Source organism: Myodes glareolus, chromosome 27 (genome assembly GCF_982192425.1).
Source record: "Myodes glareolus chromosome 27, mMyoGla1.1, whole genome shotgun sequence".
Lineage (NCBI taxonomy): Eukaryota > Metazoa > Chordata > Mammalia > Rodentia > Cricetidae > Myodes > Myodes glareolus.
The window spans coordinates 15,888,955-15,911,880 of record NC_142052.1 but is presented as its reverse complement, the minus strand read 5'-3'; the positions used below and the strand labels follow the sequence as shown (position 1 = coordinate 15,911,880).

Here is a 22,926-nt window from a genome sequence, read left to right as displayed (position 1 = left end):
TCTGGCGATGGAGGGAGATGGAGGCGGAGACCCACGTCGAAACACTGGACCTAGCTCCCTAGGTCCAAAGGAGAGGCAGAAGGAAGGAGAACGTGAACAAAGAGGGCAAGAGCAGAGGAAACCTTCATCCGACGTTGGATGGCGATACAGATGGAGACCCATATTGGAGCACCGGACGGAACCCTCCAAGGTCCAAATGAGGAGCAGAAGGATGAAGAAAATGAAAAAGGAAATCAGGACTGCGAGGGATGTTATCACCCACTGATACAAGGGGACGGATCTAATGAGAGTTCACCAAGGCCAGCTGGACTGGAACTGAATGAGCACGTGATCTAACCAGATTCTCTGGATGTGGCTGGCCCGGAGTCTTTCTGAAAAGCCATTGACAATGACACTGGGACTTGTTTCCTCTGCATATACTGGATTTTTGGGATCCAGTCTGTTTGGATACTCACCTTCCTGGACCTGGAGGGAGGGGGGAGGAACTTGAACTTCCCACAGGGCAGGAAACCCTGACTACTCTTAGGGATGGAGAGGGAGGAGGAGAGGGAGTGGGGGGAGTGGGAGGGTGTTGGGAGGAGGGGCGGGAATGGAAACTTTTATAATTTAATAAACTTTAAAAAAAAAAGAAAATCTTCTAAAGTCTTAGTTTTAAGACTAAGAACAGGAACAGCTGTTCCCTGCTCTCAACAACCTCTTTAACTAAAACTTTAACTCTGATTTACTCGGGATATTCCCCATTGCTTAATATCTCTTATCTCTAAATTATCTTAATTATCTCTTATCTCTTAATTATCTCTTAATCCCCAATGCATCCTGGCTGGCTACAGGATGACCTGGTCCACATTTACTTCTCTTTCTGATCTCGGTGATCTCTCGGTTATCTCGGTGGAGACCTCCAGTTGCCGCGCCCGCGTGGCTGGAACCACAAGTCTCGGTGGAGGGTGTCCAGGTTGAATGAATCCACAGAGCACGAGGTTGAGGTGGAACAACTTCTTTATTGTTCTGCTGGGGCTAACTTTTATAGCACGGCACCAAATGAAGAGGGGGCTGCGAAGGGACTGTCACCTGACTCAAGCAGGGACTGTTATCTGACCCCAGCAGGGATCAAGGAATGATCATGTGCACTCAAACTTCCTTACCCAACTCCAGGAGCAGAGGGAAATTATGTTTTCTTTGCAGATAAGCACCTCAAATGGGGGCAGGGAAATGTAACTCGGGGCTGCAATTCCCACACTTAGGAATATACCCAAGAGATATCCTATCATACTACAAAAGCATTTGTTCAACTATGTTCATAGCAGCATTATTTGTAATAGCCAGAACCTGTAAACAACCTAGATGCCCCTCAATGGAAGAATGGATAAAGTGTGGAATATACACGCATTAGAGTACTACTCAGTGGTAAAAAACAATGACATCTTGAATTTTGCATGCAAATGGATGGAAATAGAAAACACTATCCTGACTGAGGTAAACCACACCCAAAAAGATGAATATGGTATGTACTCACTCATTAGTGGATTCTAGACATTAATAAAGGACATTGAGCCTATAATTCTTGATCCTAGAGAAGCTAAATAGGAAGGTAAATCCAAAGAAAAACATGTAGTTATCCTCCTGGATATTGTAAGTAGACAATATTGTTAGTCAAAAATTGAGAGCCTTGGGTGTGGGGTGGGGGTAAGGGGAGATGGGTAGAGAGAAGTGAGAAGGGGAGGACGTGGAGTTCTTGGGGGAATTGGATGGTTGGGATTGGAAAAGTGGATATGGGAGCAGGGAAGTATAGATCTTAATTAAGGGGGCCATTTTAGTGTTGGCAAGAGACTGTACTCCTGAGCGGTTCCCAGGCATCCAAGGAGATGTCCCCAGCTTATTCCTTGAGCAGCTGAGGAAAGGGCACCTGAACTGGCCCTATCCTATAGCCACACTGATCAAAATCTTACATATCACCATAGAACCCTCATCTGGCGATGGATGGAGATAGAGACAGAGACCCCCCCTCTTTAAAAAAAACAAAGGAAAATATCCATAGACCATTTGTTGGGAATATGGGCGTAGTATTCCAGGCTACTTCTTTCTGGTTGGGGGCACTGATAATATTATGGGGACCTAAAGAAAATTTAGAGTTATAATCAAGTCCTGACTGAAGTATCCTGTGAGACCTGATCATCTCAGGCAGCATCTTGAATCCATTCTGGATGTAGGACTCAGACATCTTGGCCATCTGTTCCTACCAGAGATTTCTCATGCAGTCTTCCTTGATCAAACTGGATTTTTCTTAACTCAGAAATCCACAGCTTCTCATTTTCTGTGGAAACAAAAGCAAAATCTATTCTCCAAAGTAACATACCTTTTGACTTCAGTTTTGAAGCCAAGGTATTTTCAAAATACCTATCTTGGGTTAGTTCAGCAGCATTTATAAACAAAAGTCTTTTAGCAGCTGTTGCTCCTTCCTCAGCATTCAAACAATCCAAAGAGAGCATAATAGCATACAGTATCAAGATTCTCTGTGTATTTTCCATCTTTATGTGGCTTTAACCTCTATTTCTTTTATTTTTACTTTTACTTTTTGAGACAGGTTCTCTGTATATCTTTGTCCTGGAAAAACTCTGTAGACGAGGCTGTCCTTGAACTCACAGAGATCCTTCTGTCTCTGCCTCCCAGGCATTGGGATTAAAGGAGTGTACTATCACACCTTGAACTCACAGAGATCCTTCTGTCTCTGCCTCCCAAGCATTGGGATGAAAGGTATGTACCACCACACCAAATTACTCTCTTTCTTTCTTTCTTTCTTCCTTTCTTTCTTTCTTTCTTTCTTTCTTTTTTTAAAGACTTTAACCTTTAGCCTACATATATTTTTACACACTGTAAACCATTTAGAGGTTTTCTTCATCTTTGAATCTCTCTTTACTGTATATCTCTCCTTCTGACCACATGAGTCTTTTTGGAGAGGATTAAAGCTGTGACTTTGATGACTGGATCCAGCCCCTTCCTTAGCTTCCCAGCCTCATGACAGAGGTACAGGATGTAGCCATTTTTATTGCCACAACTCTATGGTATTTCAAGGTCCCTGCCAGCAAGCAAGCTGCAGCATTCTGTTCACAGACCACACTCAGACGGACTGCCTGCCTGAAAGAGTCAGAGTTTGCCCTGGGAGGACAGTCCAGAAAGCCAGCATCTTAAAATGGTGCAGCTTTTTTCCTGCTACAGCTGAAAACTGAAAAGCATGCATTCAGCTTTTCATCAACACCATTTAAGTTTTTCATGGCAGAACCTCTTAAAAGAGCTGCAGGGTTTTGCAGCTAAAGCTGAGTCAGGAAGCCTCTCTTAGATGAGAGCACTTGCTTGCCTCTAGCAAGCAGAGAAGACCTGAGAAATTGTTGCTACCAAGAAAACATGCTTTACTCTATTCTTTTTCAAGCTTTCTCAAGCTTTCTGTGGATTCAGTTACCCATGTGGGCGCCATTTGTAACATGAGGGCCAGGTTGTTGCGGTTTCTGTCCCGCCCGGTACCCCACAACCAGCAAGTCCCAAAGAAAATCACAGAGTCTACATTAGGTTATAAACTGATTGGCCCATTAGTTCAGTCTTCTTATTAACTAATTCTTACATCTTACAGTAACCCATAATTCTTGTCTGTGTTAGCCATGTGGCTCAATACCTTTTCCAGCGGGGCAGGTTACATCTTGCTTCTCTGTGGTCTGAGCAGGAATGGAAGAATGGGCTTCCTCCTTTCTAGCCTTCTCCTGTTCTCATTGCCAGGCCTCTACTTCCTGTCTGGTTGACTCGCCTATAATTCCTGCCTGGCTCAATTACCATTTTATTAAAATACATGATTGACAGAATACAGATAATTCTCCCGCACCAAGGCCCTACTGATCAAACTCAGATCATGAGGCCCTGCAGCAAGCCCCTCTCCCTGTTGAGCTACATCACTCCAGGCCTCAACTTACTTTTTGAAACATGCAATATATTGTTCTAGAATGGCAGAATAGCAGGAAATAAAATTAAAGGTAGGTGATGCAAATGCTTATAACCCCAGCTCTTGGCAAATGGAGGGGGAAGATAAGAAGTTTGTCATCCTCAGCCACAGTGAGTTGGAGGGCGGCCCACAAGGCCCTGACTCAACAATAAATAAATAAATATATATATTGCTCTTGGATATGCTAACACCTTCTCAACTTAGTCTTTATACTTAGAAAATTAGAAGATATTTGAGATACTGGAACTAAAATTTTGTGTCATTTTAAAAAAAAAGCTTAACACTTTCTACCTTCTCAATAGAAATGGAGACATCTTGCTTAGCACCAGTCACTAAATCCTTATCCTGGCCACTTTGCAGGCATTCTTTGTGAACAGCTGAAGTTATGTAAGGTTTGGTGACTTTAAATAGTTCAGGTCGGAAAGCATAGTTTTGGGTGATCATTTCATTGGCTGGCACAGCAGTAGAGTCGGGAGCAGAGCATGTACTAGGAGCTCCAGAAGGAGATGTGGCATCCATCTGAAGAGAATCCAGGTTGACAGAAGAAGTGGGCTTGTTCCTACTGCAGGAAGGCTCTTGATGCTGCTGAATTTGATAGTTGACCTTGTTAATGAAAGAAAGATGATCCAGTAGCCACCCAGGTGGCAAACGGTGCAGCACAGACATTCTCTAAAAAAAAAACAAAAACACAGAACTAAGAATCAGAACTAGGTCTGGAAGCAAAGTTCACTGTGGGGCTGCTGGGTTTGATAGCCAGTGCTATAACAACAAAAACAAAGAAAAAACTTTTAAAATCAGGTTCCTTTCTTCTGTTGCCTTCCATGGTCCTATTTTGGTCCTTGAATTGAGGCACTAGTTCACATCATCCAAGTATTCAAGACATTAAATCCTGAAAAGATGAGTGTCCCATCGAGTCAAAGAATGGTAATTACTTCTAAAAGACTGCTCCAGCAGAACAAAGTGCAATATGAACAGTACGTCGGAAGGTCACACCTAACTAGTCTGCTAAGACAGAACTTCACAATTAAGTCTAGAGCAAAACTAACTAGCTTGTTGGGTCAGAACTTCAGGATTAAAGGTGTATAACTACAATCTGTTTGAGCCACACTTCAGTGACTAGGTTCATCAGAACTACTTTATCTTCGTTTAAAATACGTTTTACATTTATGGATATAAATTATATTATATAAATTTAATTATATTGCTTATTTAATTATATTGTAGTGGAAACTTTAAGAGAATACTGAAGAAGAAATAAGTGAATGGCACAGCTAATAATAATAGAGTTTATAATCAAATTTTTTATGAAATTGACCATGAACTAGTTTTTGCTTGTCAGTTTTTAAAGACGGGGTCTTACATGGTGAATCCCTGGTTGGCCTGGGATTCACCATGTAGAACAGGCTGTCCCTCTCTGCCTCCGGCATGAACCACTTCAGGTTGTTACTTGATTTCATTGAGCTTCAAAAGTCATCTTTTTGTTTGGCTGGGTTCTTTTGAGATACTGTCTTACTATGTTGCTCTGGCCGTCCCGTAACTCACTATGTAAACCAGGCTGTTCTGGAAATCAGAGATTCCCCCTGCCTCTGCCTCCCAGTGCTGGAATTAAAGGCGTTCGCTACAATGCCCAACCAAAGTCATTTTTATATCCTATATTCTACTTTGGAGAATTGGATGAGATAATCCGCATGAACTGCTGCTGATAGTGTCTGAAACATAACAACACATCTGTTGACACTCGTGATGGGGATTCAGGTGATACCTGTGATTTTGGTTTCCCCGTCCACCGTGACGTGAGCTGAGGAGACACAGTGATGGACAGGAAAGACTGAACCTCAAAAGGGCTGCTAGGGACAAAACTACAATTCTAGCTAGAGGCACAACAGCTTCGAGATTCAGAAACCTAAGCTTTTGCCCTAGGACTTCCACCACTGTCTGGGAACTGGCAATGCCTGCTTGTAGTTCCACTCTGGGAGAGGAGAATCCACAGCCCTTGCAGCACCCTGCAGCTACTTATCCTTCCGACTCTTCCTGATCTATCAGAGGGTCAGTAGAGCTCCATCATATTCAACAGCATTGTCTACAGTCAGAAAGGGACACGCTGCCTCCCAGACTCTCGCCTTGGAAACAGCACTCATCTAAACCTGGTCCTGACAGACATCCTTACAAAGTCAAAGAAAACCCTCGCTTCCCTAGTCTATGGGCGCAGCCATGTTGCTGTACGGAAAGAGACTCCGGGAGAGATCGGGCTGCTCCATGCCGACGTCGCTTTTCGTCCTAGGCGCCTGTTTCGAGGATAGGGCCAGACTCCTCTCCGGACGAAGGCACCGGCTACTAAAAGCCAGGGATCCTGGTGCGCCGCCGAGGGTCCAACAGACACATTTCCGGCCACTGCGACTGGCGCGGAGGAAATGCGCAAGCGTACTCGCCGCAGACGTTTTGACGTCACCGAGGCGGAGATTTTAAAATAACCGCTCTTGGTTGGCGTTGGCGGTGTTTTCGTCTGCAGTTGTACTTTTGACTGGAAGTCGGGCGCTGGGTCTTGTCAAGAAGCAGCGAGAAAGGTAACTACTGACATGGGGTTAACTCTGTTCGTGCTAAGAGGCTCTGCGGCGTCAGAGACCTGGGGTGGGGTCCCCCAGGCTCTGCGTTCGGGGATCAGTAAGTTTGTGCGGGCAGCACAACCTGTAGAGGGAAAAGAGGATGCTGATTGCCGACCTGGGTGCAGGGCGGCGGGGACTGCAAGGGAGGAACAGGATGGAACGCTGCGTTCGCGTGGTAATGCAGCAGCTGAAAAGCCGTGTAAGGAGAAAAAGTCTGGGAAACTGAAGGCTTGAGGATAAAATCTTAAGTGGAATGTAAGCAGCCGAACAAGGAATGATGTGGCTCCGTGCACAAGTGCTAAAGGCCCCAGCTCAAACAAACAATAAAGTGGGTGTTAGTGTTTGGGCTTCTGCATTGGCCTGCCGTTAGGGTGCTGACAGGATACGTCCTCACCTCACTTCTGCGCACATTTGCTACATTTCCTTGTAAAAGGTGGGCGTGCCCACCTACCCCTACTTCTCCCAGTCTCCACCTTCCTCTCTCTCCCGCCACTCTCATCCCCAGGGACTAGTCTCTGCCCCCCTCTCGGCCTCCTCTGCCCCTTCTCTCTCGTCTTCCAATAAACCTCCTATGTGAGCCTTATTGCATGGCGTGACTTCTCCTCGCTGCTATTATTGTTATTGTTGTTGTTGTTGCTGCTGCTGCTGTTGTTATAACAGTGATTTCTGTCTCACCCTCGAAGGAAGCCAGCACAGTACCTGAAAAGGGTGAGTAGCTAGTGTCTAGCCCTGCAGAGACAAAGACAGGATCCGACAGAGGCATGCTTATGATACTAAAATGTTTTGAGAATGGAAGCAGCCTCTACATTATGTTGTGAACCAGATTGCTTATCTTTACTGAAAGGGAGATTAGAACCAGAAAGACAATAGTGGGTATTAACTGAGAGACACGGGGTTAAACATGAAGCAAGAAAAGTAGACATTAGGAAAACAGAATGACTCCTGATTTTGAAGTCAAAGGAAACATTTTGAAGAGAGTTACGAAGCCTGAGATTTCTTGTCAGGCAGCCTGTGAGTTACCATTGAAATAAATGTAAGCGATAGCAGTGATGTACTCAGAGATAACGTATAGAAATTTTGCAATCATGGATTGCCTTATGATGCGGGAATCAGATATGTTCGGTTTTGCATTGCCTTGTTTGAGTGTATTGAATACTTGAAGTTGCATAGGTGTTATCTGTAGTGAGGACTTAAGTATACACGAAAACAAATACAGCACACAGGGAAAATACTATTGTAAAGGAACAGACTTGGTTACTCTCCTACTTCAGAATAAAAGTGGTAATTGTTGCTTAATGAACCACTTGCATCTGGAACATTTTTCTGATATTGAAATCATGAACTAGGTTCTAAGCATGAAGCGCAGTTCCGTTTCCACCGGTGGTGCTGGCCGCCTCTCCATACAGGAATTAAGATCCCAGGACCTCGATAAACCAGGCCTTTATACCCCTCAAACGTAAGTGCCTCCAACTATGGTTCTCAGCTGCATACTTACTGTCTAGGGCGAGGCGGGTGTAAGAAATGGTTAGTACAAAAGTTTAAGTGATGTCTTAATCTTGTCTCTTCCCAGCAGTGCCTGATTGGGCTCATTGAAATCTAAAAGTGGACGTGATGCTAGGTGGTTTGGTTCTTCTCATTGTGTACTAGACTTGCTATAAAAGGATTGTTGACACCCTTCCAATACTCCTTGTTTTCCTCTTTATAATTAACTGTTGAAGTAGGCAGTGTGGTATAACTTAATTTACTAAGATGTTTCCAACTACTAAAGGGAGTAATGAAATCAAATCAATATTACTTGTTTTGATGGTAAGCTATAAAATTATTTCAAGTTTGGAGAGACTAGGGTGTACAAATGAACTTCCTCTTATAGCTGGGTGTGGTCACATACACACCTGTAATCCTGGTCTTCAAAAGACTCCAGGAAGAAGAAGACTGAATGAGAGTTCAAGGCCAGTGTGGGCCATATAGTAGTTGCCCCAGGCTACAGAGCAAGACATAGTTCACAAAGCGACCAACCAAAGAAATTGTTATCATAAACATTAGTTTTTCACTCAGAGTGTTGCTCTTCCAGTTACCGGAAGGCTATTTCTAACCTACTGTGTACCCATATTAGCATAACGTCTACATATCAGCTACTTAATCAGCCATTCTGAAGATTTCAAACAACCTATAATCAACCTATAATCATTTATTATATTTACCTTAAAATTGTTATCCATATATAAAGAAATTTTAAAATTAAAAAGACATAAAACTTTTAACATTTTAAAAGTTTCATGTCTTTTTGCTTATTCCAATGAAAACAACTACCAAACTCTTCTGTGATTTTGAAAATTTGTTATTGGTAGGGGATAGAGGTTAACATGTTTCCAAAATTACTTGAACTTGTGTTTTTGTATTTGCTTTAAAGAGTATTTTCTGTTTTCCTTTGAAGCAAAGGGAGAGCAACCTTTGGAAAGCCAAGCACAAACAAACCTACATCTGAAAGAAAAGTCTCGATATTTGGTAAAAGGTAACAAAGTTTTTAATTTTATTTAATGAATAGGTTCTTATAACCGTGCATTGATTTCCTAGAGACAATAAAAATTGTATTGTAAAGGTGTTTTCAATACAAAACTTAGGGCCCAATTTTCCTGTTTTAGTAGTTAAGATTCCAGGTGATATGATGTCTGTATAATTCTGCTTTGTGTGATGCTAGAGAAGAACAGATTCAGACCACAGTTCCACCATTCTAAGGCGATACTTGAGTCTGTGCTGTGTTCTGTACCTAGTTCTCAGAAACTGTAGAATCAGAGGGTGAATGTTGAGCCATCTCTAGTTCAACATTTGAGTCTTTTACTCTCCGAAGGTTAAGAATGACTTCAAAGACCTTTGGTTTTACTGTCTATGTCTGTCAGTATTAATTATATTAGAATTTCAACTAAGAAAATATTGATATAAACTCAATTCAAAATAAAAATCTCATTATGTGGTTTCAAAAATAAAATGGTTTTACTTATTTATTTGATTCTTTGTTTGGTTTGTTTTTTGGAGACAGGATTTCTCTATGTAGCCCTAGCTTTCCTGGAACTCACTCTGTAGACCAGGCTAGCATCAAACTTTGAGATCTACCTGTCTCCTGTCTGTGCCTCCCAAGTGCTCAGATTAAAGGTGTGTGCCACCACTGCCTACAATGCTTTTAATTTTAAAAAAATGTCTGGGTGAGCACGATGACTCAGTAGGTGAAGGCACTCATCACCAAGACCTGCTTTTAATCCCCAGACCCACATGGGAGAAGAGAACCTACTACTTCAGGTTGTCCTCTGACCAACAGCTGCTCTCTCTCTCTCTCTCTCTCTCTCTCTCTCTGACACACACACACAAATAAGTAAACGTAATAAAATAAAACATTTCCAATGCAAAACAATTTCATTGGGCAGCAAAACTTGGTCTCCCACTTTTAAAGTCAGATCCCTTTAATATCCGACTAATGAAAGACGGTTAGAATCTATGTCTGCTGCTGCATTCAGACTGTCGTACCAGCCAGTCTCTAGGAAGCAGTGTATGCATGAAAGGATGAGAATGAGAACAAACAGCATCTTAGTTTTGTTGTAGTGATACCTAGATACACCTTGGAGACCTTTTTCTAGACTAGATCAGCAGTTGTCTAGATTGCAGGTGTGGAAGTTTGATACAGATTGACAGCAAGCAATCTGTAATTTGTATGACTTTTTTGTACTTTGAATCCCTTGTGTATAAGAATGGAGATAGGTTGAGTGATGGTGCATGCCTTTAATTAGGCAGAGGCAGTGTAATCTCTGGGTTTGAGGCCAGCCTGGTCTACAGACAAGTTCCAAGACAACCAGAGCTACACAGAAAATCCCTGTCTCCCAATAAAAAAGAAAGAAAAAGAGTGGAGATAATGGGAATTGGTTCAGTGGTTTAGAGTCCTTGCTATTCTACCAGAAGACCCAAATTCAGTTCCCAGTACCCACACTGGGCTGGTCACAACCACCTGTAACTCCAGCTCCAGGAGAACCTGATGCCCCTCTTGTGACCTCCATAAGCACTCACGTGCGTGTGTGGTTATGCATATACAGACAATATGCATAAATAAAAATAGATCTTTTCACTTTTTTATTGGAGATAATGGCAGACTCTCCTTTACAAGTAGTTCTGAATATTTATTGAGTGTTCATATAGGTCAACTGTTCTTAAGTTCTTCGTGCATATTAACTCTTGATACTCAGAGACAATTTTCCCTTAAGGCATAATAGCAAACAAGGGAGTACAAGCAATGGAGCAGTTATAGGGGCATAAATAGAGATGACAGTGTTTAGGTTATTGAACAGGCTTGTAGACTACTTGGTACAGAAGATCTATGGGCCTGAAACATACCTTTAAGGATATTGTGTGTGTTGATAATGTCTTGCACAAGGAAATTTAGTTTGTTATTTGTGGTGCTGAAGATTGAGCACAGAGCACTTCACAAGCTGAACAAAACACTCATGGAAATGTCTACCCGATCCCAGAGTAAGTTTTATTTCCCCTGCATTTTGTGTCCAAAACTGCTGTAACCTCATGGTATGCTCTCCCTCTGCTTTAAGGAATACATTGTGTTTAGTTAATTAAAACTTAAAGGCTAATGTTTGATGCTGTTGTTACAATTTGTGTGTGTGTGTGTGTGTGTGTGTGTGAGAGAGAGAGAGAGAGAGAGAGAGAGAGAGAGAGAGAGAGAGAGCGCCTTGAAATAATGCAGACTTGAACACAGAAGGAAATGTTTTTGATTGCCTTCTTAAAATATTCTTCTAGGACTAGTGGGCATTCATCCAGGAATAGTCAACTTGGTATATTTTCCAGTTCTGAAAAAATCAAGGATCCAAGACCACTTAATGATAAAACGTTCATTCAGCAATGTATTCGACAGCTCTATGAGGTATTCTATAATTTAAATTGTCTGAATTGCGTGATTTTGCTACCAACATTTTTTCTAATCCAAAACTTTCAGTGTTTCATAAAAATTATTGTAGTTTCTTACAGAAAATGGTTATGTATATAGTGTATCCATGAAGTCTCTACAAGCCCCATCAACTAAAGATTTCCTAAAGATCTTTGCCTTTCTTTATGGCTTCCTATGCCCATCATATGAACTTCCTGACACAAAATTTGAAGAAGAAGTTCCAAGAATTTTTAAAGACCTTGGGTATGTAATATTTTTATTAGTCTAAGAACTTATTAGAACACAGAAGAAACACATATTATAAGTTTGTGAATACTTTGAATTAGTAGGTTCAGTTTTAGGATGAGCACTGTGAACAGTATGTGTAGGATGAACTGAAGAGGAAGGAAAATTAGTAGACTGTAGCATATTCAACTTTTTTTGTTCCTGTACAAAACACCGATGCTTGGTAATTGATAAATATAGGAGCTAGGGATCTAAAGAGATGGCTCAGTGGTTCAGAGTACTGGCTGCTCTTCCAGGGGACTCAGGTTAGGTTCTCAGCACCCACATGGCGGCTCAGAGTCATATGCAATGATTCCTTTTTTGACCTCCACAGGCACCAGGCACACATGTTATGCATATATGTAGGCAAAAATTCCATATATATAAATTTTAAATATATAATATATATTTATTATATATATGTGTATGTGTATGTACATATATACATATATATATACATATATATATTGTAGACCACTTGGCACAGAAGATCTATGGGCTTATATAAACACAGCATATACACACACACACACACACACACACACACAGACACACGTGTGCGCAACTGGCTTAACTTATGTTTACAAAGGATGGAAAGCCCAAAAGCATGACATCAGCATGTACTCAGCCTCTAATGAGGAAGGACCTTCTTGGTGGGTCATGACTTGCCAGAAGGTATCATATGGCAAGGAGGAACATGTGTTTCAGGAAAGGATTATCTTTATAACAAGGCCATGCCTTCAAATACTCCTTTGTATTGGAATAGATTCATTCATAGAGCTCTCACCTGCCAGAAGTCTCATGTCTTTGTATCATTAGTATCTGACTCTGGGGACTAAGTTCCCGACATGAATTCTGCAGAATAAACATTCGAACCGTAACAGTCCATTATAACAGAAGTTTAGGTGATAGAACATAAAGCTCAAACAATGAGGAATATAAAGTACAGCCTGGAATGGTGGTGGCCTTTAATCTCAGAACTCCAAAGACCAAGGCAAGTAGATCCTCTGAATTCAGTACTACCCTGGTCTACGTGGTGAATACCAAGCTAGCCAAAGCTACTCGGTTAGTCCCGGTCACAAGAAAACGTAAAGCATAGCCTGATCACCACAGTTTATGGCGGCAAAACCATAGCAGTAAGGTCTGATGAAAACAATGAGATTGTCTTATTTTGATTTCCTGATACTTGAATAAAACACAGAATAAAACTAACAGAGCGGACTAACTAACAGAATATATACACAAAAATCATTGATGAATAAAATCTTCAGAGTAGATTCAAATATCTTCTCAGCAGGTGTATGTGCAGCTTTAAAATACACCTTTACTGTAGCCTTTATGCTTGCTAACATGGTTGCTCCTTATCTTCCTGTTTCTCATAGGTATCCCTTTGCACTGTCCAAGAGCTCCATGTATGCAGTGGGAGCCCCTCATACCTGGCCTCACATCGTGGCAGCCTTGGTATGGCTGATAGACTGCATCAAGGTATTTGATTGATAGTTTAAATCTTACATTTAAACATTTAGTTTTTGTTTTGTTTTGTTTTTCCTCACAAAGATTTTCTATTTCTCTCCCAATCTGACTTTTGCAACTTGTCTCCAAACCTGCTTCTGCTTTCAGAGCACGTTTGATTTGAAGTTCTTCAAACTGTGTCAGAACGGTGAGCAGGGAGAAGCTCTGCTTGACAGATTGTTTTCCTGGGGTGGTAGAGTTTAGAAAAACATGAACCCACATCATTTTTCTTTGCGAAATTCATTTTCTCCTTTTTTAAAAATGAAATCAGTATTAATCACAAAAATAGGAAAATAGAGAATGAATACTCTCCCAACTTACAGATAACTTTTAAGTCATTTTCTTTCGATACAGTTTTATTTGGTTTTGTGGTATTAGAAGTTGAACCGTGGGTGGCTCTACCATTGAGGTGCACTTCAGCCCTGGATATAGGTTTCAAAGTCCTGTTTACTCTAAAAATGTACAGTCATGTGTCACATGCTGTCATTGATGGATGTCACATTCAGTCATTAAAGGATGGCATGGTGGTTTCATAAGATTATCACAGATATGAATTAATTTCTGTCACTTTGTGATGGAGACAATGCAAAGTTGTTCATTTCTGGTGATGCTGATATCAACCTGTGCTGCAGCCATAGAAAAGTATAGCACATGATGAAATGTTGCCTAACATATGTACCCTACTTATTTTAGAGTGTATTACATTTTTTCAGCAAATAATTTTTTTCTGTAAAACAGTGCCATGTTAATCTGTAGTAGCTTGTTTTTCTACATACTAACAAATATTCCTCCAAGGAAACTATAGCAATTAAAATTACTCAGCCTCCAGATGTGATGGCACACCCCTTTTAGTCCTAGCACACGGGACAGAGGCAGGCAGATCTCTGAGTTCAGGGACAGCCTGGTCTACGCAGAGAAACCCTGTTGCTACGCAGCCATGTGTGAGCATTGCGTGCCAATGGAGAGACATCACTGTTTCAAACTCTACCTGTGTGGAAACTTTAAAGCTGTTTGTTTTCTTAGTTCTATATCTCAGTATGTGCTTTTGCTATTAATTTAAAACTTTTCTTCTTTGGTTTGTTGGTTGGTTGGTTTTTCTGAGAATGAATCTCACCATGTTGCCTAGCCTGTGCCCTGGGGTCAAATAATCTTCCCACTGCAATCTGGTAAATAGCAGGAACTACAGGTATGTGCCACTGCATCCAGCTTTTAATCCAGCATTTAATTTGAACCTTTTTGTATCAAGTCCTTTCTGTCTCAAACTGAGCCAGTGATTTGGGAAGGGGTATTGTTGGGTTTGGTTTGGTTTTGTTGTCAGGTTGCTTTGCCTTTGAGAAAGGAATGGCTAGGATATGGTGAGTGGTTGTTTTGGTTCACCATTTTGGAATAGAAACTATTTCACTGGTAGTCTTGACTGTGACCACCAGTCCTTGGCATTATATCCCGATTTGTTTTTTGTTTTGTTTTTTTGGACTTGACGTGGTGTTCCCTAGGTTTATGTTCCCCCATGTTAGTGTTTGAGCCTCACTTATTCTGTGTAAGCACTCTTCAGCTGAACTGCACTTCCCAGTCCTGATGATACCTTTGAAGGCTTTAACTTGTTATTCCTGTGTGTGAGCTATGTGTAGACATGCTTATGCCGTGGCACACATGTAAAAGTCATAGCATAATTTTTTGGAGTTGGTTAGTGAGCCAGGTCTGTTGTTCATGTTTTTAATAACTGACAACACGACAAAAAGAATATTGCTAATTTTTTTATATTTTTATTTTTGTATTTAAAATTGAACTTAAAAGTTTCACACAAGAGTAAATGCCTGGACTGGAGAGATGGCACAGAGGTTAAGAGCATTGACTGCTTTTTCAGAGGTCCTGAGTTCAATTCCCAGCAACCCCATGGGTGCTCACAACCATCTATAATGAGATCTGATGCCCTCTTCTGACATGCAGACAGAACTCTGTATACATAGCAAATAAATCTTTATTGAAAAAAAGAGTAATTGCCTATCATTTCCTTTTTTTTCTTTTGCAGCATTTTTATTATTACTGTGTATTTGCGTGTGCATGTGCACATTGATGCTTGCTACAACATATATGTGGAATGAAGCCCAGGTTGCTAAAACTGTATATCATGCTTTTACCTCCTTCTCGCTAGCTCTTTTTTCCTTTTTTCTTATCAATTTACAAAATCTTGTCTCCACTTCCTAGCACTGGAACTGCAAATACTCATCTCCACATTCAGCTTTTACATGGTTACCTGTAGCATGAATTCAGGTAAAAACCTGGAGTCAGCTATCAGGGTAAGCTGAGCGATCCAAGAAGCAGAATGGCCAGGCACTAGAGAGACCTTTAACCTCTACTAATGCTGAGACCCAAGGGGCAATCCTCTCCTCAGGCTCCCTCCTCCAACTCTCTCCTCAGACTGAAGGGGCGATCGTCAGAATGCACTGAGCTCTTGTCTCCTCCCGTCTTATATTCCTCTCTCCATCCAGCCCTCTCACTCCTGTCTTCTCCTCTCTAGTGCTAGGGTTAAAGGTATAGGATCACCTTTGCAGGAGCTCTGTTTCTCTTTCAGACGTTCAGTCTCGTGTAACCCAGGGTGGTCTTGAACTAACAGATCCCTCTGTCTCTGTCTCCTGAGTCCTGGGATTAAAGGTGTGTGCCACCACTCCTTGGCTTCTAGTGGTTTACTCTGCACTCTAATCTTCGGGCAAGCTTTTTTTGTTAAAACATAAACAAAATATCACTACAGTTATTGGGCCTGCAAACTCAAGTCCTCATGCTTGTATAGTAAGCATTTTATCCACAGAACATTTTTCCAGCCTATTGATATGATTTTAAATTGTGTGTTTTGCTTACCTCCTCCCCCCATTGGTTTCAAATTGCATCATAAACATTAGAGAAAAATTTCCATCTTCACAATATTTAACATTATCATTTGGGGAAGGATTAATTTTCTCATTTATTCTTCTCTGTTTCTTCAATAAGATATAGCTTTCTTAATATCAAGTACCATATTTTTAGGTTCCTTTTGTTTTGATGTTTTCTTTTTTTTTTTTTTTTTTCGAGACAGGGTTTCTCCATGGCTTTTGAGCCTGTCCTGAAACTAGCTCTTGTAGACCAGGCTGGCCTCGAACTAACAAAGATCCGCCTGCCTCTGCCTCCCGAGTGCTGGGATTAAAGGCGTGTGACACCACCGCCCGGCTTGATGTTTTCTTAACTATATTTCTACATTATTAATGCTGAGACTTGTAGTGATATTTCAAGACTTTCTTGTCTCACTACTCTTAATGAACTATCTTTCCCGATTCTATATTATTTTCTATTACTACCACTGTTTGCAAAGAAAGGGGTTTTTGTTATTTAGTCATGATATATTCAGATAAAAGGTAGTGTTTTCCCTACAGAAGTGGATCTACTATTATCTCAAAAATGGCTTTTGAAGCCAGGCTTAGTGATTCTGGCCTGTGATCTCAGCTAATTAGGAAGCTAAGGCAGAAGAATCACAGGTACCTTTACTTACAGGTGCTTCTACAAAGAGAGGTTTAGGCCGGCCTGCGAAATGTAGATCCTGTGTCAAGATAAAAAGGAAAAGAGAACTTAAAAATAGCTCAGTGATAGGTTGCTGGTCTAGCATACATAAGACTGGTAATTCACTACCCCCCCACCGCATGAAGTTGCTGCTGGCTGGTGATGGAACAGAGTGATAGGGAGCTTTTTAAAGCAAGTACAAGATCCTGATCTAATGGTTGTAGGAACAATTGAAAATATTCCTTTAAAATGTTATTTTTACTTATTTATGTGTATGAATCTCTGTGCGAGGCCGGAAGAGAGCATTGGGCCTACTAGAACCAATGTCACAGGCATTTGTGAGCCATGCAACATGGGTGCTGGGAAACGAACTCGAGTCTTCAAGAAGAGCACCAAGTACTCTTAACAATTTGAGCCCTCTCTCCAGTTCTGAAAATATAATCATTCTCTTCACCTCCATAGATAGTATATGAATGATGGCCACTGTTTGCCCATCATTTGTTATTTTGCTCTGATCCCAAATTGCTTCATAATATGTTATAAGTGACTTGATAGTTTCTCTCATTCTTCACTGTGCCTCTTTGCTCACTTAGCAGCAGTTTGATCATGGCCCCATCTCTTTTAGAGACTAAATGACAAGGTTACATGAGCTTCAAAATAAATTTTGGTTGGGGTCTGACTTGGATTGCTTGTGCCCTGAACAATACTCAGAAATAGTACTTTGTTAGAGAATACCACCTTCCCCTTGGGGGCCTCCATTCTATTGCTTTAGATGAAGACCCTGTCTCAAAACAATGTTAGCAAGGGGCTTGAGAGATGACTTGGTTAAGAGAACTTCCTACCTACCCTTCCAGAGAACCAGAGTCCCAGCAACCACTCCAGGTAGCTCTCAATTACCTGTAACTCCAGCTACAGGGGGTCCAGTGCCCTCTTCTGACCTCGCAGAACACTGTATATATAATAAGCATTATATATAATATTATTATAATAAATAATAAATCTTTAAAAAATAATGAATTTTACAAACTATCAACTCCACTAATCTAATGTGTTGTTTGTGTACTAATTAGATTTATCGTGCCATGAAAGAAAGCGCACCTTTATTTGATGATGGGCAGCTCTGGGGAGAAGAAACTGAAGATGGAATCATACATAATAAGGTACTGTATATTACTATAAACAGTATATAAAGCGCATGTTATTATATTTTTCACTAAAAGGTATTCTTTTATAGAACTTGTCTTTTGCTTTCTAGGAAATTTCTGAGTTTGAATTTTTTTTTAAAACCAGATTTAATTCATGAATTTTTCCTGTGTAAAATCCCTCATGTGGTGGCCAGAGCTGGAGCCTATGTCCTGTGAGCAGAGACTCTGTCGTGAGTTTTCACAGATGGTCAAGGAATTCCCAATAAGGAGACTTGGTGAATATGGACTTTTTCCAGAGGTTAGGGGTCAGGTCATGGAGATGGCCTCAAAGGTGGCCTTGGCAAGGTTACCCAAATTCTGGCTGTCCTAGAACTTTCTATGTAGACCAGGCATCTCCTGACTCAAAGAGATGTCCCTGCTTGGCTTCCAAATGCTGGGATTGACAACATGCAAAAACCGTTCCCAAGCAAAATGCATATAAAATAGATCAATCTAAAGGAAAATATTTTTAGTAAAATAAAATGATTCTGGGGCTGGAGAGATGGCTCAGAGTTTAAGAGCACTGACTGCTCTTTCAAAGGTCCTGAGTTCAGTTCTCAGCAACCACATTGTGGCTCACAACAGTTCTGTAATGAGATCTGGTGCGCTCTTCTGGCATGGAGGTGTACAGGCAGAAAGAACGTTGTATACATAATAAGTAAATAAATCTTTTTAAAAATGGATCTTTAAAAATAATACTTAGTGTGCCTCCTATTGAAATGGCATTGTAACTTCCTAAAATTACTAACCACAAAAACTTAAAAATGTTAACTGAAAAATGCAAATTTAACCATGTGCACCCTTTATATCCCAGCACTCACAAGGCAGAAGCAGGCACACCTCTGTGCGTTCATGGCCAGCCTGGTCTGTATAATAAATCCCAGACTAGCTAGGAATACATAATGAGAACTGTCTCAAAAAGAACAACTGAAAAAAAGAAAAATGTATTGGAACTACTATATGTGTTATAGATAAGATTCCTTTTCTTCCTGTTTCTTACTTTAATGTAATTATGTGTCAATACAAAACATAACATATATGGTGAGGAGAAGAGTTCGAGAATTGCTGGAGCTTGAATCTAAGGCATCTTGGATGCCAAAAAGTCCTCTTAGATTGTTCAGACTGGCCTTAAACTACTCTGTACTCAAGGAAAGCCTTGAACTCACAAACCTTCTTCTTTGGCTACACAAGTAGCTTAGACTGCAGGATTGGCACATATTGACTCTTAAAATACTGCATGTAGGTTGTTCTGGTTTATCTTGTTTTGGCTGCTGTAGTTAGGCATATTGTTACTTAGCTCAGCTACCACTTCCAAAAGTAGTTGTGCTAAATGTAATACACGGTTGAATATGGTGGTACACTCCCATAACCTCAGCACACAGAAGGCTAAAAAATGGGAGATCATAAATGACAAAGAGAAAAGTAATTATTAGTTGGCGAGGTTTCTGTCCTGCCTGGTTGCCACAATTATTCAGTACCAAAGAAATCACACAGAGGTCTACATTAGTTATAAACTGATTGGTCCATTAACTCAGGCTTCTTATTAACTCTTATAACTTATAACTTACCTGTGTTAGCCACATGGCTCAGTACCTTTTTCAGCGGCATAATCACGTCTTGCTTCTGTCTGGACTGCAGAGGGAGCTTCCCTGTTCCCAGAATTCTCCTGTTCTCATTGACCTACCTTTATTTCCTGTCTGCTTGTCCCGCCTATACTTCCTGCCTGGCTACTGGCCAATCAGCGTTTATTTAAAACATAATTGACAGAATATTGACAATTGTCCTGCATCAATTACTTTGAGTATAAGTTTGTTCCATATGCTTTATTAGAACATAAAATGCATGGCAAACCCCACTGTATTCTAAAATACAAACATTAGCTGAAGAATACACTTTAAATTATCCGTGTTGCTTAATATATATTAAGGACCATAGGCATCTCAGAATAAAAATTGCTTTGTGCACTAGTTTTAACTGTGTCTGGTTAAAGCCTGTCTCACAAAATGAAAGTGGTAATCATTCTAGTCTCATCTTTTATGAATGCCTGAGAAATAGTTTAAAGTTATATTAAGTGACTAGCATAAAATCAGTGACTTTTTTTCCTCAGAGTGTATATGTGTACATTCATGTGTGTCACATGCACAGGTGAGATCAGAGGACAACTTTAAGGAGTTAACTCCTTCTCCCACTATAGACCCTGAGTCTCAAACTCAAGTGGGCAGACTTGCAGAGGAAGGACTTTCACCCACTCAGCTGTCCAACCAACCCACCCCTTTGTTTTAAACAAGAATGAACGTGCCATATTAAGCAGTGATCCAGGCTGCAGAGGCTGCTGGAGAACCTTTTATCCTTTCCTCCTGAGAATTCTCAGGCTGGAGACAGAGCTTTTCCAGAGCACTTGCCTGAAGCATTCAGAGCCCTGGGCTCTCTCAGCCCCTCAGCAGTAACAGCCAAGCTCCTAGGGAAAAGCCCACATGGCAGGGCATGTACAGCAGATTCCACTTCTAGCACAGTTTATCACAGGATAACTCAGCTTCTGGTCGTCAGCTTTGTGGGACTACAAAGTACCTAGGGTTCAAACTTACCACACCTAAGGAGAGTGATTCACAAGAGCAGACTGAAGTAGCATGAAGGTATCGTCATTAGCCACCAGTGGGCTCCCTTTCTGCTTACAGGAATGTTTGCTGCCTGTCTACGCTATCTCTTCCGTATCAACAGGGTCATGAGAGGGTTTCTTAGTAAGCACAGTATTGAAGAAAGGGTGTGTGTCTGTCTTGGGAAATATGTACTTTATCTAGGCTATGGAATTCTCTGATTAGCCGTTCTCAGAGTCATGTGTTGTGAGACACTATGATTCGAACATTCAGGGAGACTGATGAAAAAGAATCACCAGTCAGAGGCCACATTTGGAACATAGTGAGTTCCAAGGCAGGCTGAACTACGCTGGTCAAAATGCTTCATGTTTGAAAACAGAACTTTCTCTTGGGTCACAGCTCTAATAGTCTCCTCTTAGGGCTCCACCTTCCATGGCATTATTCACCTGAAGATTCTGACTTTCATAATTAGTCCCTGGCTGTCTAATTGGAATTAGATAATCATAATCCACTTCAATTTTTCATAAGGTGCAAATCCTTTTCTCTACCAGTCTTATTGATGCATAGTAGTGACTCAGCTTTTGTTCTGGCTTGTTTGTCTGAGTCTTTGTTTAAAATAATACTATCATTTTATGTGTGTGGATGATTTGCCTGCATGTAAGTCTGTGTACCATATGTGTGCAGTGCCCATTGAAGCCAAAAGAGAGTGTCAGATCCTCTGGACTAGCATTACAAAGAGTTGTGGCCACCATGTGGGTGCAGAGAACAACAACCGGCTCCTCTACATTAGCAGCAATTACTCTCAGACACTGAGCTATCTCCGTAGCTTCAGCTTCTTCTTCATCATCATCATCATCATCATTATTGTTATGTGTTGTTTGTTTTTTATGTTCAGACATACTTTGCCTGCATACATGTATGAACCACATATGTGCCTATTGCCCCAGGAAGTCAGAGACGGCTCAGATGCCCTGGGACTGGGGCTGTGAATAGTTGTGTGGCGCCGTGTTGGTGATGGGAACAAACCAGGTCCTGTGCAGGAGGACCACTGAGCCTCGCCAGCCACAGCATTCTTCTTAAAGAAGACTAAGTTTGTGCATTTTATGTCGAATTATATTTTTTAGGAAGCTTCCTGGGTTGACTTCAAAATATCTACTCAAAATGTGTATTTTCATCCCTATTCATGTTTAGAAGTAATAGATTGTGTACATCTTTATAGCACAGTTAATGGCAGGTTTTCAATATCTTCTTCTAAGGAATTTATATAACTGCCTACTCCATTTTTATTCAAATTTAAGTTTCCAATTTGATAAAAATGAAACAAACTGAATAGAGAATCATGTCTTTATTTTTAAAATCTACTCATCACAATCAGTTGTTTCTGGAATACACCATCAAATGCTATGAGAGTTTCATGGCCGGTGCTGACGACTTTGAAGAGATGAATGCAGAGCTGCAGTCCAAGCTGAGTAAGTGCCCTCCCTGCTGTGCTGCCACTTAACTCTGGGTGCCTGCTTGTTTTGTCATGCCTGGTGTTTTCATTAGCTACTTTATGAGGTGGGTACCTATGAGTTGGTCTATGATGGTTCTTTAATGGGAACAAGTAATAGTTAAGCAAAAAATAGTCAGCCCTGAGTCATACCCCTTTCGGGCTACGTTAATTCAAGACATGTTTGACCTCTTTGAAACTTAGTGAACTAGAAAGCAATATAATAAAATACGGAATGAGCCAGGTGATGGTGGTGCACACCTTTAATCCCAGCATTTGGGAGGCAGAGTTCGAGGCCATCCTGGTCTACAAAGTAAGTTCCAGGACAGTCAAGGCTTCACAGAGAAAGCCTGTTTCAGGGGGGAGGGGTAAAGAGAAAGAGAGACAGGAGGGAAGAAAAAGAAGTTTGAGGACGTTAACAAGCCATTATATTTCCATATACATTATTTTTTCTCTCAGTGTTTCCTAGTGATGGGGAAATATCACATTGACACCTATGGCACAAAAGGTCAGAGAGGAAAACCAACATTCCTCAGGATGCACTAGGGATGTAAGAGTAGAGGACACTCCAGCTGTTGTAACTGTCCTCTATCTATCCAGGGAGCAGATAGATACATTTAAAAAGGCAAAACATGAGGGTAAGAGAAATGGTTCAGTCTATAATGTCCATCCTCAACAAGCATGAGGACCTGTGTCTAATTCTGACACCCATAAAACTGTCGAGTGTAGCAGGTGGAAAGGTAGAGACTTGAGATCCCTAGAGCTTGTCAGCCAGCGAAACTGACCAGACTGGGGAGAGATCTTATCTAAGACATTAGATGAAAACAG

The 22,926-nt window shown here is 41.0% G+C and overlaps 1 protein-coding gene and 1 pseudogene across 2 annotated transcripts in view; one reads left to right on the top strand and one right to left on the bottom strand.

Annotated features, from left to right (window-relative positions):
• LOC125399999 (N(6)-adenine-specific methyltransferase METTL4-like) overlaps window positions 1–6,377 on the bottom strand; it is a 71,546-nt pseudogene extending 65,169 nt beyond the window's left edge. Inside the window, exons 1-2 of the transcript XR_015736791.1 lie at window positions 5,748–6,377; window positions 4,277–4,654 (exon numbers count right to left, since the gene is read on the bottom strand). The product of XR_015736791.1 is annotated as a N(6)-adenine-specific methyltransferase METTL4-like (transcript). The remainder of the gene's footprint in view (window positions 1–4,276; window positions 4,655–5,747) is intronic.
• Window positions 6,378–6,403: 26 nt separating this feature from the next.
• Window positions 6,404–22,926, top strand: part of LOC146889368 (kinetochore protein NDC80 homolog) — a 39,361-nt gene continuing 22,838 nt past the window's right edge. Inside the window, exons 1-8 of the mRNA XM_087902467.1 lie at window positions 6,404–6,549; window positions 7,935–8,044; window positions 9,023–9,100; window positions 11,380–11,503; window positions 11,598–11,770; window positions 13,174–13,276; window positions 17,902–17,991; window positions 21,985–22,078. Of these exons, the coding sequence (XP_087758593.1) occupies window positions 7,944–8,044; window positions 9,023–9,100; window positions 11,380–11,503; window positions 11,598–11,770; window positions 13,174–13,276; window positions 17,902–17,991; window positions 21,985–22,078 (763 nt within the window). The 5' untranslated portion in view covers window positions 6,404–6,549; window positions 7,935–7,943. The remainder of the gene's footprint in view (window positions 6,550–7,934; window positions 8,045–9,022; window positions 9,101–11,379; window positions 11,504–11,597; window positions 11,771–13,173; window positions 13,277–17,901; window positions 17,992–21,984; window positions 22,079–22,926) is intronic.